Here is a 17,909-nt window from a genome sequence, read left to right on the forward strand (position 1 = left end):
TTGGGATCCATCACGGCGTTCCGTATTATCCTCCTGAACCCACCGATTCCATATTCTGCTAACAGTCATTGGATCTCGACCAACGCGAGGAGCAATGTCGCCATACGATAAACCGCAATCGCGATAGGCTACAATCCGATCTTTATCAGAGTCGGAAACGTGATGGTACGCATTTCTCCTCCTTACACGAGGCATCACAACAGCGTTTCACCAGGCAACGCGGGTCAACTGCTGTTTGTGTATGAGAAATCGGTTGGAAACTTTCCTCATGTCAGCACGTTGTAGGTGCCGCCACCGGCGCCAACCTTGTGTGAATGCTCTGAATAGCTAATCATTTGCATATCACAGCATCTTCTTCCTGTCGGTTAAATTTCGCGTCTGTAGCACATCTTCGTGGTGTAGCAACTTTAATGGCGAGTAGTGTACGTGTTCATATACATATTTCATCTGTACCTCTAGCGGATTTCGCCCTGCAGTTTCGTTTTCACGTCGCTCAGTGATTTTGATGTCTTTTGCTGACCTAATGTCATACAATGATACAATTTTGCTTGCGTAGTCAGTGAAGTATGCGAAAACCGTCTGTGAAATTTGTTGTGAATAGAGTTGGTAGAAAAAAGTAATAGATTACACGCCGTGCACGATGCGGCAATTTTTCACCCAGCTCAGTATTTATGACGTCATTACTGTGTATCGTACAGTTATATATAATTCTCCAGGTTCATTCAGTGGTATACGTGAATACTGTACGCAAGATGTGTCACGAATAGAGCAAGTAGTAAAGAAGTAATAAATTAAAACGTCACGCCTGATTCGGAAATTTTACTACATGAACTGCGAAAAAAAGCGATGAACTTTTTTCTTTCACCTATCGTGGGGGAAGAAGTTTCGTAAAGGTTTGACACTATTAGTAAAGTTTGTTTCAAATGACTAAGTGCTCCCATTCTCAAATTCTAGACAATTAAAGTATAGGTGTTCGCATGCTAAGGGCTACAACGCGTTTCCACACTCATCCCCATCTCTCTGGGAGGTAGGTGGTTCTTACCAGCAGAGTGATTCTTTCCAGACCGTAAGTGATAGGGATACCAAGCTTGTAATTTAGGAGGGGATTTGGAACGTACATACATAAATACATTTTTATGATACCTAAGGGTGTATCGATACATCGAGTAAAATTCGTATTTATCAGAGCCATTTTGACCAGAGGAATTGCCCACTTTAATGATGATGGAACTGCCTGAAGATGTGTCGGAATATTTGATATTGGTACCAAGGGGAGATACAGAAAGTATACAGAGCGCCCAAGACAATCTTGATGCTCTTGGTGTAGGAAATGGACCGCCCCGTCCCGTGGTAGAATCGGACACTGGCCAGCCTACGAAAGAGGCAGATGCAGCCCGAAGAAATGATGTCGGTCACGGGGATCGTCCTCAAGGTATGAAAATGAGTAAGTATGCGTGAGGGGCCAAAATGAGCCCGGTAACCAGCGTGTGCGTGTGGCTGAGTTAGATGGAGGAGCAGGATCGAACGTCCAGAACACAGTACAAGAGCCTGCACCGCGATTAATGGGAAACGAGGGGTAGTTTCTGGAAGGTTTCGTTAAGAAACTACAGGATTTAAAGGGCCGTCAGACGCTAAGTTACCACGAGAGGTGCGCGAAGCTATGTTGTTGGAAGACGAGACGGATGCCACTGAGAAGTACCAACCTGTAGCACCAGTGCTGACTCAAGATAGAGAACTGTTTGATGTTTCAGATTCTGGAAGCGATTGATCGGTCGTATCGGAAGGTACGTATACCTTCCTGATAGAAGAGGGCCTATACCGATGTTGCCGATATCAGGAGTCAGAATCGTTCATGTAACGGGAGAGAGAAGCCAACCTTTGAAGTCTGCGATGGGAAATTGCATTTCAAGCATAGCGTCGTTGTCATTCGGCATTTTTGTTTCCGAGTTGTCCTAGGATGAGTTTGGCTAAGAAATGTACCGGCCAACTTAGATCCTGAGGAAAATCTACTGAAGCCTAGATCTGTCGGATAGCTGGTGACAGTAGGACTTGAAGAGTGGGCGTTGCCCGGCAGTGCAAAGGATCCCAAAGTCCTACATGTACGAATATGTTCTACGGGTATGCACTGTAGCTACGGATGGAGGGAGAACGATGTGTGTTGTATTCAATGCTGGATGACGATGATGATGATGATGATGATGATGATGATGATGATGATGTTAGGTTTGTGGGACGCTCGACGACTCGGTTATCAGCGCCCATACAAAGTCCCAGTCTTTTCACAGTCCAGTCTCACCATTTTCCCGAATGATGAAATGATGAGAACAACACAAACACCCAGTCCTCGTGTAGAGATAGTGGGCGACCTGGCTGGGAATCGAACCCGTGAGCCGTGACACAAAGGCAGCAACGCTAACCACTAGACGCCGCGAAATTGATTTCAGATGTATCTCATAAAATAATGGATGGCTATAAACTGTACGTCCCAGTGGTTCCAAAGTGAAACCATCCCTTAAAACAATTTATTGTTTACTTTTTTCCAATTTCTTCTTTTATTCGTTGCTTACTATGATGATGTACGTCAATTTTGTGAAAAGTTACAAAAAAATTATCTGTTATTGGGATTAAAACGGTTGAGAGATACGTGCGTCTCGGGTATAAAAAGTTAAATTAATATTACTTGTACTACAAGGCAGAGAAGCCTCGTATATGGAAGGGGATAAAGTGGTCGCATATTGGCCGATTTCAAAACTGAGCACTTAGAGGTGATAGAAACGCCAGCCTGTTCAAAACGAGAATGGGTATTTCACGCTAAGAAGGGGACCCTCAAGACTGTAAATCACAGATTTTGATGCGCTTCAAATATGTTGTAGAGGCTCTTACCCTGAGTATCTGGCTATCCGGTTTCTTAGCGATGGGCCTTGGTTTTTGAGAAAATCGATTTTGAAATTCATTGCACACTTTGTATACCGTAACATTACATACATTCCGACAGTCAGTGTAGCGCAGCGATAGAGGTTCACGGCTACCGGGCTGGAGGTACCGTGTTCGAATCCTGCTCGCGGAGTAGATTATCGGCTTATTTAATGGCATTTTGTGATTTCGCCTTTTGAATCTTCGTTCAGCTTCTCTACTTGTGGATTTTCTTCTGGCTGCACTACTGCGAAAATACTTTCACAGAATTTTTCAAACGCATGGCACTAGAGACGCATTACGAGCAACTGACGCTGTAGTTAGAAGCGAACGTAAAGGAATGCAACTCGCATCTTCATTGGCCTAACTGGGAGCCGGGGTTCCCGTTACGGCTATCGGTATTCACGGGAGAGGGGACGATAATGGGCGGAGATAGATTTTAGATAATACAAGAAGCGACTGTTGTACGAACATTTGGAACTCCACCTGCAAACCACAAACTAAATGGCTCTGAGCACTATGGGACTTAACATCTATGGTCATCAGTCCCCTAGAACTGAGAACTACTTAAACTTAACTAACCTAAGGACATTACACAACACCCAGTCATCACGAGGCAGAGAAAATCACTGATCCCGCCGTGAATCGAACACGGGAACCCGGGCGCGGGAAGCGAGAACGCTACCGCACGACCACGAGCTGCGGACGCAAACCACAAACGGAATGAATATTAGAAAAAATTAATAACTGAATATATCTTTATAATTTCGCACACCTTACACTGTTTGTTGATATTCTTTGAAATAAAACTGAAAAATCCGATCGATTTTGAAAGAAAATAAAAGTACAAGTGTAGGATTCGAACGCGGTAGCCATCACCTTTCACATCTTTTTTTGTTTAATTTCATTTTGTTCGTTTTCGTTCGTTGCATCTGTTTGGGGTGGGCGTCCGATGACACCCATTTCAGTTCGTCTTTGATCCATTAACTCAGTTTTTTATTTATTACAAAGGCAACTAACCCTTTTTTTCGTTGAATTTGGTCGTAGCGGACGCCACATGACATCCGTTGAAGTTCGTTGTTGATCCTTTCACTCAGTTTTTTTGTTACAGAGACCAGCCGGCTCTCTGACCCAACACGCTGAGTTACCATGCCAGCAAACCCTCTGACCAAACACGCTGAACTACCGTGCCGGCAAACCCTCTGACCAAACACACTGAACTACTGTGCTGGCAAACCCTCTGACCAAACACACTGAACTACTGTGCTGGCAAACCCTCTGACCAAACACGCTGAACTACCATGCCGGCAAACCCTCTGACCGAACATGCTGAGCTTCCGTGACGGCAAACCCTCTGACCGAACACGCTGAGTTACCATTCTGGCAAACCCTCTGACCGAACACGCTGAGTTACCGTGCCTGCACCGCTGAGCTTCGCTTACTTGCTCGGGATGTACGTCATATAATGGGTATATAAAGTACGCAATGACCTTCAAAATCGGTTTTCTGAAAAACCAAGGCCCGTCGCTAAAAAACCGGACAGCCAGGTACTCAGGGTGGGTGCCTCTACAACATCTTTGAAGCTCATCAAAATCCGCGATTTACAGTGTGGAGGGCCTCCTTGTGGAAGCAGGCTGCAGACATGCAGGACGAGCCTCAGGAGAAGAGGCACTTATTGTTAGGCTAAATATCAGTCTACATGAAAGTGCAGCGGTACCCATGGAATACAGTCTTAGCTGTGTATAGACTTTGTTGTAGGACCTGGATTAGTTATACGAGGTGCATTCAAGTTCTAAGGCCTCTGATTTTTTTTCTCCGGACTGGAAAGAGATAGAAACATGTGCATTGTTTTAAAATGAGGCCGCGTTCATTGTCAATACATCCCAGAGATGGCAGCACCGTACGGCAGATGGAATTTTACCGCCAGCGGCGAGAATGAGAACTGTTTTAAATACTTAAAATGGCGACATTTTCCTTACTTGAACAGCGTGCAATCATTCGTTTTCTGAATTTGCGTGGTGTGAAACCAATTGAAATTCATCGACAGTTGAAGGAGACATGTGGTGATGGAGTTATGGATGTGTCGAAAGTGCATTCGTGGGTGCGACAGTTTAATGAAGGCAGAACATCGTGTGACAACAAACCGAAACAACCTCGGGCTCGCACAAGCCGGTCTGACGACATGATCGAGAAAGTGGAGAGAATTGTTTTGGGGGATCGCCGAATGACTGTTGAACAGATCGCCTCCAGAGTTGCCATTTCTGTGGGTTCTGTGCACACAATCCTGCATGACGACCTGAAAATGCGAAAAGTGTCATCCAGGTGGGTGCCACGAATGCTGACGGATGACCACGTGGCTGCCCGTGTGGCATGTTGCCAAGCAATGTTGACGCGCAACGACAGCATGGATGGGACTTTCTTTTCGTCGGTTGTGACAATGGATGAGACGTGGATGACATTTTTCAATCCAGAAACAAAGCGCCAGTCAGCTCAATGGAAGCACACAGATTCACCGCCACCAAAAAAATTTCGGGTAACCGCCAGTGCTGAAAAAATGGTGTCCATGTTCTGGGACAGCGAGGGCGTAATCCTTACCCATTGCGTTCCAAAGGGCACTACGGTAACAGGTGCATGTTTTGAAGAACAAATTCCTTCCTGCACTGCAACAAAAACGTCCGGGAAGGGCTGAGCGTGTGCTGTTTCACCAAGACAACGCACCCGCACATCGAGCTAACGTTACGCAACAGTTTCTTCGTGATAATAACTTTGAAGTGATTCCTCATGCTCCCTACTCACCTGACCTGGCTCCTAGTGACTTTGGGCTTTTTCCAACAGTGAAAGACACTCTCCGTGGCCGCACATTCACCAGCCGTGCTGCTATTGCCTCAGCGATTTTCCAGTGGTCAAAACAGACTCCTAAAGGAGCCTTCGCCGCTGCCATCGAATCATGGCGTCAGCGTTGTGAAAAATGTGTACGTCTGCAGGAGGGCGATTACGTCGAGAAGTAACGCCAGTTTCATCGATTTCGGGTGAGTAGTTAATTAGAAAAAAAATCGGAGGCCTTAGAACTTGAATGCACCTCGTAAGATGGATCTGCCTGTTTATAGCTGAGTTGGCGTAGGCTGATCCCTGGCATTTGGAGTGAGTGGGGCGCAGCAGCTCCACACTCCTGCTACAAATAATTACGTGACGCTGTTTTGTAAAAGTCTCTGTGTCACAGCTCTGTGGAGAGCTACTGTTTTCGCCTGTAGCTGTTAGCGCTTCGCAGTTGAAAGCTGGCAACAGTCATTCTTCCTAATAAATAATTATATTTAAAATCGGGTCATTCTTTTTGGGACACCCTGCATTTCAGACTCCGCCACTCAGAACCGACACGGAAAGCTCGCAGGAGGTGACAAAGATTCCAATGAAACCACCCCTTCCCTTGGGGCGTTGATTCCGACATATTTCGCGGTACAAAATGACAGTTCGCCGTGCGATGAGTAAAAGGACAACGGTCTTGACAAAGTCCGACACTGCTGCCATCCCTTGGGCGATTCAACCCTGTTGTAAGGAGATCGTGCGGCTGCAACCACACCAGTGATCTCTATGCTACCTGGATGTTGAACTTAAGCTTTCTGATCGTGCCAGCCATAGATGCTTATATTCCGTTTCTTGCCAAACTACAACATGGCTGCCAGTAAATGTCACTAGAACACGAAAAGAAAATACTTTTCAATTCCTCTCAGGAATCAGTCTGCAATTCTGAGTCACATGCAGACCGATGGAAATTTGTTTCCCAAACTACAATATGGCGGACGGTGCAAAGCACGTGTATTTGCAGACACGCTGCAGTTCTATACTCAGAGACCAGACTTCTACATCCAGGTTGTATAGAGATCACTGAACCACACTGAACGTGGCACTACTGTCCAAAGGTAGCAGACCACATTCACTGGAGCTGCAGCCCCGCGATGTCCTCAGAGTAGGTTTGCATCGCTCACGGGGTGGCAGCAGTGTGGAACGTAGTCGAGGTCATCGTCCTGTTGTTAACTGCTCTGTGACCCGACATTTTCGACCGCGAAAAATGTGGGAATCAACATTCCAAGAGGAAGGGTGGTGTCATTGACCAAGTCTCTACCACCTCCTGAAGGCTTTTCCTGTCGACTCAGCGGCGGAGTGTCTGAAATGTCTCTCTCAGTCACCAGCAAGGAAACCTCGTTATTTCAACGCTGGATGTCGCAATTCTGACCTCTATCGCAGACGCGTTAAGAGAAGGGTTGAAATGAGGGAACGAGAGGTTGTGATGACCTTCTGATCGCTGACATGTACACGATGGCGTTGGGCAGAATTGTACTGAAATTTGGTTACGAAGTGACGTCATTAACCCATCCCACGCCTCACATAAACTTCTCAGCTACGGCCTTTGTTTTTGTATGTGTCGACACCTTGCCGTTCGTAGCGTCACCGAGCCCGTGGGTGACTTGTCAGGGTGCCACGCTTTTGCACAATAACAGAGGATGGTTGTTGCTAACTTTGAGTGAAATTTCAAACTTATACGTCGCAACAAGAGATAATTATGGAGTTTCGAATATATGATCCTTTAATTTTGTTGCGCAATGTAGTTTACTCGCCTGGATAATTTTCTGAACTCGTAATGTAAATGCGATATTGCAGTGCCTATGTTATTCTGAATTACGATGCAAAGTTCCTTTGGGGAAGAGGCTCTGCGGCGACTAGATTCCTTATCAAATACGTTAAATGTATTCGCAATTTCGAATATGGACAAGCACTAGCTATAGAATGGAATGATGACAATGAAAATTTGTGGCGGACCGGAAATCGAACTCCTATTTCTCGCTTATCGCGAGCTGTCGCCTTACCATTTGGCTATCCGTGCGCGATGCACAGCTCCACCCAAACTTCCACATGTCGTCAACCACGTGTGCACAACCCGTATTCACGTATTCACTACGTATATTCTCGTATAGATGGGACATTTAATGGAAAGTCGCTTGCCCGGTGTCGTTTGACAAACACGAATTTACAGTGCCCGTGTAATTCTGAATTACGATGCAAAGTTCCTTTGGACATGCATGCAATATCGTATTTATCCACCGACGCCGGACAAACGACCTGCAAGTAAAACGTCTCAGTGTACGAGAATATACATAGTGGATGTAAAAGTCATACATGTGTGGTTCACGGCAAATGAAAGTTCCGGTGTAGCCGTGAGTCGTTCATGGATAGCCACATGGTAAGGCGACCGCTCGGGATAAGCGGCAATACAGGTTCGGGTCCCGGTACGGCTCAAATTTTCCTTGTCATTCCATTCCACACATGATTATTGTCCATATTCGCAATTGTCATTATTCGCAAAGTAAGGGGTAGGATGGAGGCCTACAAAAATATCAAAATGGGAACGGGTAATTTTAAAGATTTTACTGATCTAAGTGTAATGTAAAAAGAATTGTGTCGGTAACAGAAAATGCGTTATGTAAGTGTTGCAGTGTATAGAAGGTTGTATACATGGAAGAACCCTGGAGACACTAAAAGGTATCAGATAGATTATATAATGGTAAGACAGAGATTTAGGAACCAGGTTTTAAATTGTAAGACATTTCCAGGGGCAGATGTGGACTCTGACCACAATCTATTGGTTATGACCTGTAGATTAAAACTGAAGAAACTGCAAAAAGGTGGGAACTTAAGGAGATGGGACCTGGATAACTGAAAGAACCAGAGGTTGTACAGAGTTTCAGGGAGAGCATAAGGGAACAATTGACAGGAATGGGGGAAAGAAATACAGTAGAAGAAGAATGGGTAGCTTTGAGGGATGAAGTAGTGAAGGCAGCAGAGGATCGAGTAGGTAAAAAGACGAGGGCTAGTAGAAATCCTTGGGTACCAGAAGAAATATTGAATTTAATTGATGAAAGGAGATAATATAAAAATGCTGTAAATGAAGCAGGCAAAAAGGAATACAAACGTCTCAAAAATGAGATCGACAGGAAGTGCGAAATGGCTAAGCAGGGATGGCTAGAGCACAAATGTAAGGATGTAGAGGCGTATCTCACTAGGGGTAAGATAGATACTGCCTACAGGAAAATTAAAGAGACTTTTGGAGATAAGAGAACCACTTGTATGAACATCAAGAGCTCAGATGGAAACCCAGTTCTAAGCAAAGAAGGGAAAGCAGAAAGGTGGAAGGAGTATATAGAGGGTGTATACAAGGGCGATGCACTTGAGGACAATATTATGGAAATGGAAGAGGGTGTAGATGAAGATGAAATGGGAGATACGATACTGCGTGAAGAGTTTGACAGAGCACTGAAAGACCTGAGTCGAAACAAGGCCCCCGGAGTAGACAACATTCCATTGGAACTACTGACGGCCTTGGGAGAGCCAGTCCTGACAAAACTCTACCATCTGGTGAGCAAGATGTATGAAACAGGCGAAATACTCTCAGACTTCAAGAAGAATATAATAGTTCCAATCCCAAAGAAATCAGGTGTTGACAGATGTGAAAATTACCGACCAATCAGTTTAATAAGTCACAGCTGCAAAATACTAACACGAATTCCTTACAGACGAATGGAAAAACTAGTAGAAGCCGACCTCGGGAAAGATCAGTTTGGATTCCGTAGAAATACTGGAACACGTGAGGCAATACTGACCTTACGACTTATCTTAGAAGAAAGATTAAGGAAAGGCAAACCTACGTTTCTAGCATTTGTAGACTTAGAGAAAGCTTTTGACAATGTCGACTGGAATACTCTCTTTCAAATTCTAAAGGTGGCAGGGGTAAAATACAGGGAGCGAAAGGCTATTTACAATTTGTACAGAAACCAGATGGCAGTTATAAGAGTCGAGGGACATGAAAGGGAAGCAGTGGTTGGGAAGGGAGTAAGACAGGGTTGTAGCCTCTCCCCGATGTTATTCAATCTGTATATTGAGCAAGCAGTAAAGGAAACAAAAGAAAAATTCTGGGTAGGTATTAAAATCCATGGAGAAGAAATAAAAACTTTGAGGTTCGCCGATGACATCGTAATTCTGTCAGAGACAGCAAAGGACTTGGAAGAGCAGTTGAACGGAATGGATGGTGTCTTGAAGGGAGGATATAAGATGAACATCAACAAAACCAAAAGGAGAATAATGGAATGTAGTCGAATTAAGTCGGGTGATGTTGAGGGTATTAGATTAGGAAATGAGACACTTAAAGTAGTAAAGGAGTTTTGCTATTTGGGGAGCAAAATAACTGATGATGGTCGAAGTAGAGAGGATATAAAATGTAGACTGGCAATGGCAAGGAAAGCGTTTCTGAAGAAGAGAAATTTGTTAACATCGAGTATAGATTTAAGTGTCAGGAAGTCATTTCTGAAAGTATTTGTATGGAGTGTAGCCATGTATGGAAGTGAAACATGGACGGTAAATAGTTTGGACAATAAGAGAATAGAAGCTTTCGAAATGTGGTGCTACAGAAGAATGCTGAAGATTAGATGGGTAGATCACATAACTAATGAGGAAGTATTGAATAGGATTGGGCAGAAGAGAAGTTTGTGGCACAACTTGAGCAGAAGAAGGGATCGGTTGGTAGGACATGTTCTGAGGCATCAAGGGATCACCAATTTAGTATTGGAGGGCAGCGTGGAGGGTAAAAGTCGTAGGGGGAGACCAAGCAGATTCAGAAGGATGTAGGTTGCAGTAGGTACTGGGAGATGAAGAAGCTTGCACAGGATAGAGTAGCATGGAGAGCTGCATCAAACCAGTCTCAGGACTGAAGACCACAACAACAACAACAAGTGTTGCAGTTTCGTTATTAGAGACATGAATACATAGTGTATGTGATTTTTCTGTGTGATACTGTTATAGAGGGAAAAATTAGTGTACGTGGAACATTGCACCGAACTATACAGACACTGTCCTACTGTTTTCTTGCCAAAGCAATTCAATTTGCAAAACAATGTTCTTCCAGATGCATCAAACATACAATTTATACGCGATCACTATGGGACTTAGACATTAGGTCGTAAGGAAGTTAGGGTGTGGATGTGAGTTGTGCACGACTAGCCAAAGCGTTAAGTCGATCGCTCGCATAAAGCGATAAATCTGGGTTTGAGTCACAGTCCGGCACAAATTTTCATTTGTTACTAGTAAATCGTGGAGGCGTTGTACAATCGTAGTCGCAGTTTGCGAAAGCATTTCATAAATATTCAAAACACTGGCACATTAAACATCTGCCAAATATGTGGTGTTTTTACTTTGATTTGTTGAAATAAAATGTCAGGAAATGGTATGTCAGAGTTTAAGAGTGGTAGGGCACCTAAGTGCAAAGGTATGGATGGGAATAAGAATCTCTCGAAAAACTTTAAACTCTGGCCATCTGATTTAGTATACCTGAATAAACTATTTGGCAGCGTATTGTTTTCGAAATACACACATCTGTTGCAGTTGTTTGGGGTGCTTAGAGTTTTAACTTCTCAAAAATGTTCGAAAATATATCTGCGTGATCAATTTTGTTGTCAATAATATTTCGTATAGGAAGGAACAATATATTTTAAAACACTCTTTCCAGCATGTTAACCGCCCATAAATTCATATTTTCTCCATCCATTTCCAACAACGCTAACATAGATACTTCAAGCATGTCCATTTTCGGAAACAAACTTCTAATGATTAGGCAGTCAGATGTATCAATTACCTCTATGGTCTCTACGGGAGAGATATGTAGGGGGTTCTAGCATATTGCTGGATTCCTCACTTAATACTAATTTTTGAAGCTTTGTTAGTAGGCTTTCATGATATAGTTAATGTCTGCCTTCTAGCGCTTCTAAAGTTCTTTATCAATTTCGTAACGCTCTTTCATGATACGAACAATACTGTGACCATTCGCCGCTCTTTTTTGTGTACGTTCGATATCCCCTGTTAATCCTATTTGGGGTGAGTCCCACACGCAATGGATCGCTCTATTTCATCCCAACTGCATTTCTCCAGTATCCTACCAATGAACCATAGCTTGCGTGGTGGTTTACCTACGAGTGAGCCTATTTGAACTTTTGGGTTCATATCCCCACAAGTTGTTACATCCAGGTATTTGTACTAGTTGACTGGTCCCACTTGTGACTCACTGATATAGTCGTAGAATACTACGTTTTTCCTTTTTCTAACCTCACAATTGTATATTTCTAAAATTTAAAGCAGTTTGCGAGTCTCTGTACCACTTTGAAATCTTGTTAAGATCTATCTGGAAGTTTGCGCACTTTTTCCAGATCCAACTCCATTATAGATAATGCTGTGAAAATTCTGAGGTTACTTCTGCATCTACATGACTGCTCTGCAGCTCACACATACGTGCTGGAAAAGGGTTCATCGACCATTTTCAAGTTATTGCTCTACCGTTTCATTCTCGAATAGCGCGCAGGAAAAGCGAACACTTAAATCCTTCCGGGTGAGCTCTGACTTCTCTTATTTTATTATAATGATAATTTCTCCGTATGTAGGCGATCAATGACAAAATATTTTCAGTTTCAAAGTAGGAAGTTAGCGATTGAAATTTCTTGAAAAAAAAAAATAAAAAGAAACAGCCGCAACGAAAGACCCTTTGTTTTAGTGACTGCCACTCAAACTCGCGTATTATATCTGTGACACTGTCTCTCCTATTTCGAGATAATACAGAACGAACTGTCAGTCTCTCAGCTATGTCCACCATCAATCCTATCTGATGGGGATCTCATAACACGCAGGAGAGAATGGACAAGCGTACTGTAGTCACTTTAGTAGACTTGTTACAACTTCAAAGTGTACTGCGATAAAACCTAGTCTTTGGTTCGCTTTGCCCATAATATTATCCATGTGATCATTCCAGTTAAATTGATTGTAATCCCTAAGTATTTAGTTAAATTGACAGCCTTTAGATTTGTCTGATTTATCGTATAACTGAAATTTAGCGGATTCCTTTTAGCACTCATGTGGATGACTTCACACTCTTCATTATTTAGAGTCAATTGCCACTTTTCGCACCATACAGATATCTTGTCTAAATCATTTTGCAATTGGTTTTGATCTTCTGATGAGTTTATGAGAATTACAGAATCATATGCAAACAATCTAAGATGTCTGTTCAGATTGTCTCCTAAATCGTTTATGTAGATCAGGAACAACGGAGGGCGTATCACACTTCCTTGGGAAGTGACAGCAAATCACAAATCCAGTCACACAACTGAGACGATACTTCGTAGACACGCAAATTGGTTAGAAGTCGCTTGTGAGGAACGCTGTCAAAAGTCTGCTGAAAATCTAGACACGTGGAATCAATCTGAGATCCCCTGCTGATAGCACTCATTACCTCGGATGAATAAAAAGCTACAGGTGTTTCACAATAACGATATTTTCTCAACTCATGCTCATTATTTGTCAATAGATCGTTTTCTTCGAGGTAATTCACTATGTTAGAAAACAGTTTATGTTCCAAAATCCTACTGCAAATCCTCGTCAGTAATACTGGGCTTTAATTCGACGAGACGCTGGTGTTACCTATGCAACCTCCCAGTCTTTAGGTACGGATCTTTCTTCGTGCGAGCAGTTTTAAATGAATGCTAAGTGTGGAACTATTTTATCAGCATTCTCTGAATTGAGGATTAGTGTAAGGGTCTGCATACATGTCTCTGGAGAACCTGTCGATGAGTTTCCCACTAAAACAACATGCAGCGTCTTCCCCACCAAGAAATCATTCAAATTGTCACAAACTTAATTTCATTCATACTTTCTTTAACAAGTGTTGGTGTGGTACTGACTCGAAAGCTTGTGGGCAGTCACAAATTACTATATCTACCAGTTGGCCTTGACCTGGGAAATGTTTCCTTCTTCATCGTTGACGAAGGAATGGATTATAAATCACGATACACTGCATAAAATTCCAGTGGGAACTCTTAAAAGAAAAACTGCTGCTCTATGAAATTCTAAATAACAGCCGTGAACGGAATGTTAGTTTGTCTTTTTTCATTATTCTAACAACCATCACAGTGCGGATTGTCTCCCAAGGCAAATAACGACTTATGTCATTTATCCATAGCGGCAGTAGTTGAGACTCCTCCTCTGCACGCTAGTAATTTTTGTATTGGTTGTGAGACTCAAATAGCTCGATGGGTTTACGTACAGTCACTTGCATGGAACCAAACGACGTTTTTCAAATTTTTTTCTACTTCTAATGAGGCTTTTTTGATGTGTGTAATTTTATATGACCCACGTCCCTTATGCTGTGCTGCACTCACTAATTATCAGTCCGAGGGTATGTGGAAATGTACGTACTTTAATACTTTTTTTACGGTCTCGAGGCGTTTATTTCTTGCCAAATTTTTAGATTCAGCATAAAAGCAGAAGCAAATATTAAAGTGTTGCACTTATTATGCATGAAATCCGCTTATTTTGCTGCTGTTCGGTCAGATGCTGAGTTTTACACATTAGAAGCACACACTTGAGAGAGAACAAATGCCGAATATAAAACAGAACACATAATGATGGTGTAATACAAAACGACTACATGTGTAGGGCGTCTACGTCGGTTCACGTCCGCAGGTATAACTTTTAATTACCCTATACGCGACCCCTGCATTGCTAGCTATTAAACATGCTGCATGTTTCTTTGCAGACTGTTTTTATTTGTTTGGAAATAACAAAAAATATGTACTGTATTGACTGAGCGAACTACACTGTTAATTTACTGTAAAGTTCTCTCAGCAACATAATGCATATTTTTCCCATTTCCAAACAAAGAAAAGCAGTCTGTAATACAAACGTGTTTGAAGCATATCTGGTAGCTGCCTTTTTTATACAAATTGCGTCGCTCACACAAGGCAATTATAGTTCGTCTTTCTACACTAAGTACATCCGTGAAATAAGAACTGAACTAAGCCGGCAACATATAATAAGAAATGCGGCTCACAGTCCTCCTGCGATATGCGTTCGTACTCTTTCAAGCCATCTTTTTGTCAGGGTGTGCAACAGTTAAAATCTTTAACTTCAGCATCGCTAATAGTGAATGGCGGGTTATGGAACACTTCTACTGGGATCTGGATTCTGCGGATTATTGCGTTTCACGTTGTAGCAGCGTGCTTAAAACTGATTTTTATTTTCATTTTATTTACGATATATTATGTATAATTTGACGAGACAATACAATTTGCTTGTAAAGCAGGCAAGAAAATTAAATGCAGATGTGGCTACAGAAGCACTGTCAGTAATTCATGTCATTTGAAACATAATTTGTCACGCTTATGACTTGGTAAGTGTCATCTTCGATAATTAATCTCGCTGGAGACTCTTAAAGTCTTAAGCGTTGGAGACACTGGCAAAAAGTTGGATCGATAGAGCAGTAGCAGATTCTGCAAGGCGTCCGTAAGTTTGCTCTTTGTAGATGCTGTTTTCTGCCTTAGCAATCTGGTGGCTTGAACCCTGCTTTGAGACTTTAGAATGCAGACATAAATCACGCTTCCTCCCGTGCGTGATGTAACTCTTCCATCACTAGTCGTAAAGCCTTCGGGTCGAAGCAGTTTCTTTTTTCTCTTTCCCTGCTCCGCTGCATTCATCACGTTATGCACGTCTGGTGCGGTTTGTTTGATCGATAGTCCGCTGGAGACAGGCATAATGCACGATAGAGCTCAGATCTAAGCTACACAACACAAGAAACTAGTCCACGATTCCGTAAGCAGCTGTTCGGAACCCGCGGCTTCACCGCTTGTGAGCACACAGCCGTCGCCACGTATCAGCCATGCGGTAAGTGCGTTGAGAATTCGTTACCATGGTGATGTCAACTCGCGAGGCTGTTGCTTCTCAGATTACGCCCACTTCTGCGGCACATTGCTTCCAAGTATCAGCACAGCCTTACGATCTTTCGAATACACGCAGAGTTAATTCTAGTTTGACACATTTTGATTTTATACTCCTGTCATCATACTGAAGTATATTTAAATATTAGAAGGGCTATGTAAGACTTCGTACTTTTCTAGCTCTAAAATGCCCTTCAAGGTCATAGTTAAATTGTTATTTCACTAAACATATTACGAACAATAGTTTGAAAAAGTCTGAGAATACAAAACACAATTTCACGCTGAACTGCACTCTGTCACCACTTTTGTAGTTTCTTTTTTCCACTAAAGAGTTTCGAAGTGTTATGTCTTCATTTACAGATAAGGACGTTCTTCATTTCACACGTAATGTGCGTTATAACTTTTAGTTGACACTACATTCCAATTTTCTGCTAGCTTAACTGTCAACCGTGTCCTGAAACGAATTAAAAGTGTCCAGTTTAGAAACATTCGAACTAGTTTATTATAGAAAATTAATAATTTTTCTTTCCTCTTACCCGTAAACTGGTAGGTTCTTGTGTGAGCTTAATGATCTGAGTGAAAGAGATTCACCAAGAGGTGGATTTTTTCGTTTCTCATTCTGTTTGTCTATTTCCGGTGTGTTTCAGTGCGTTATAAAAAGTACGTAATTGTTTGTCAAAACCTGTCTTCATTTCGTACCCACTCTTACACGTTCACAGAAGAATATGCTGTTCTTCTATAAATTAATCTTTTGCCCTTTTATTTATTTTTTCATAATTCCCGCAACTGATTCAGTATGTCACAGTAATTAGAGAGACGTACACTCACGTCCCTTATTTGGCAACTCTCTTTAAAATCATGATTTCAGAAAGCTGTCTAGTGTTTCCCATAAATTCGTCTTGTGCCCATTGTTTACATGTTACAACATTTAAAGTTATTTATCTAGCTCATGAAGTAATTAAAATTCATTAGTCTTCTTTACGCATGGGTTCAGTGCCACATTCAGTTTCTTTACAAGAAGTCATTTGCCCACGGCATCAGTTAATTTTTTAGATCAGTGGTTACCGAGCTAATCCCCCTCACTCCCACACCCCTTCCGTCTTGGACATTATCAAGCACTATCATATAAAAATATCATTATATGCGTTGATTTGTCATGTTCAATATTATCGACCACTAACACACAAAAAACTTTATGTGCTTCCATTTGTTGTGCTGACGTATGGAAGCTTATAAAGCATTTTTTTGTGTACAGTTGCTTGATAATGCGTGAGGTGGTGAAATTTGATAATAACCAATTAAATGAAGTGGTTGTTTCGAATGAAAAAAAGTCTTAGGCGGGATGGTGATCTTTTTCAAATAAATTATGTTCATTGCGTGTCTTACCGAGTTGCTCATCCGTTCCTTTTGTACGTCTGGCTGCTGACTGACGTAAGCTGTTATACAGGTATCGAACTTTACCTTAGGTTCTGGTACTTTGCCCCAGATGCCACAACAAAAATTTACACTCGTCCTTCTACATGTACACGGTGATTCTGTGAGTACGCCCGCATCTCGTGGTCGTGCGGTAGCGTTCTCGCTTCCCACGCCCGGGTTCCCGGGTTCGATTCCCGGCGGGGTCAGGGATTTTCTCTGCCTCGTGATGACTGGGTGTTGTGTGCTGTCCTTAGGTTAGTTAGGTTTAAGTAGTTCTAAGTTCTAGGGGACTTATGACCACAGCAGTTGAGTCCCATAGTGCTCAGAGCCATTTGAACCATCTGTGAGTACGTCGAACTTTAAACAAGTGAAACAGATGATCAGCTGGACATTTCGAGTCAACTTAGATCAGGGGCGCGCATACTTCTCAGGCATATATAATACGAAACAAAAATTGGCCACCACTGTGATTCATTTGTTTCACGTGTAACACTGGCGTGTACATACTATTTGTATTCACTTACTACTAGTTAGCTAATAATCTGCGTTCGCCTTGACTGGTTTGAGGGAATGTGGTTTGCCATTTCCCTTCTGCGATTAGTAGCTGAACCGTCAGATGTGTGATTACGTATTATGGACTACTATGATGAATGCATGTACGGTGTAGTGTCACGCTTGTGCTTTACGGTGACTATGGAAACGAAGTAAAGAGAGTGAGAGATGATGTCAGCACACAAGCTACTACACTCGAAAGGACATCAGTGACCAGCCGAGTTTAAT

The 17,909-nt window shown here is 42.5% G+C and overlaps 1 protein-coding gene across 1 annotated transcript in view; it reads left to right on the plus strand.

Moving 5' to 3' along the window:
• Window positions 1–1,221: 1,221 nt before the first annotated feature.
• LOC126088426 (armadillo repeat-containing protein gudu) overlaps window positions 1,222–17,909 on the plus strand; it is a 227,376-nt gene continuing 210,688 nt past the window's right edge. The window contains exon 1 of the mRNA XM_049906570.1: window positions 1,222–1,432. Within this exon, the coding sequence (XP_049762527.1) occupies window positions 1,222–1,432 (211 nt within the window). The remainder of the gene's footprint in view (window positions 1,433–17,909) is intronic.

Source organism: Schistocerca cancellata, chromosome 6 (genome assembly GCF_023864275.1).
Source record: "Schistocerca cancellata isolate TAMUIC-IGC-003103 chromosome 6, iqSchCanc2.1, whole genome shotgun sequence".
Taxonomy (NCBI): domain Eukaryota; kingdom Metazoa; phylum Arthropoda; class Insecta; order Orthoptera; family Acrididae; genus Schistocerca; species Schistocerca cancellata.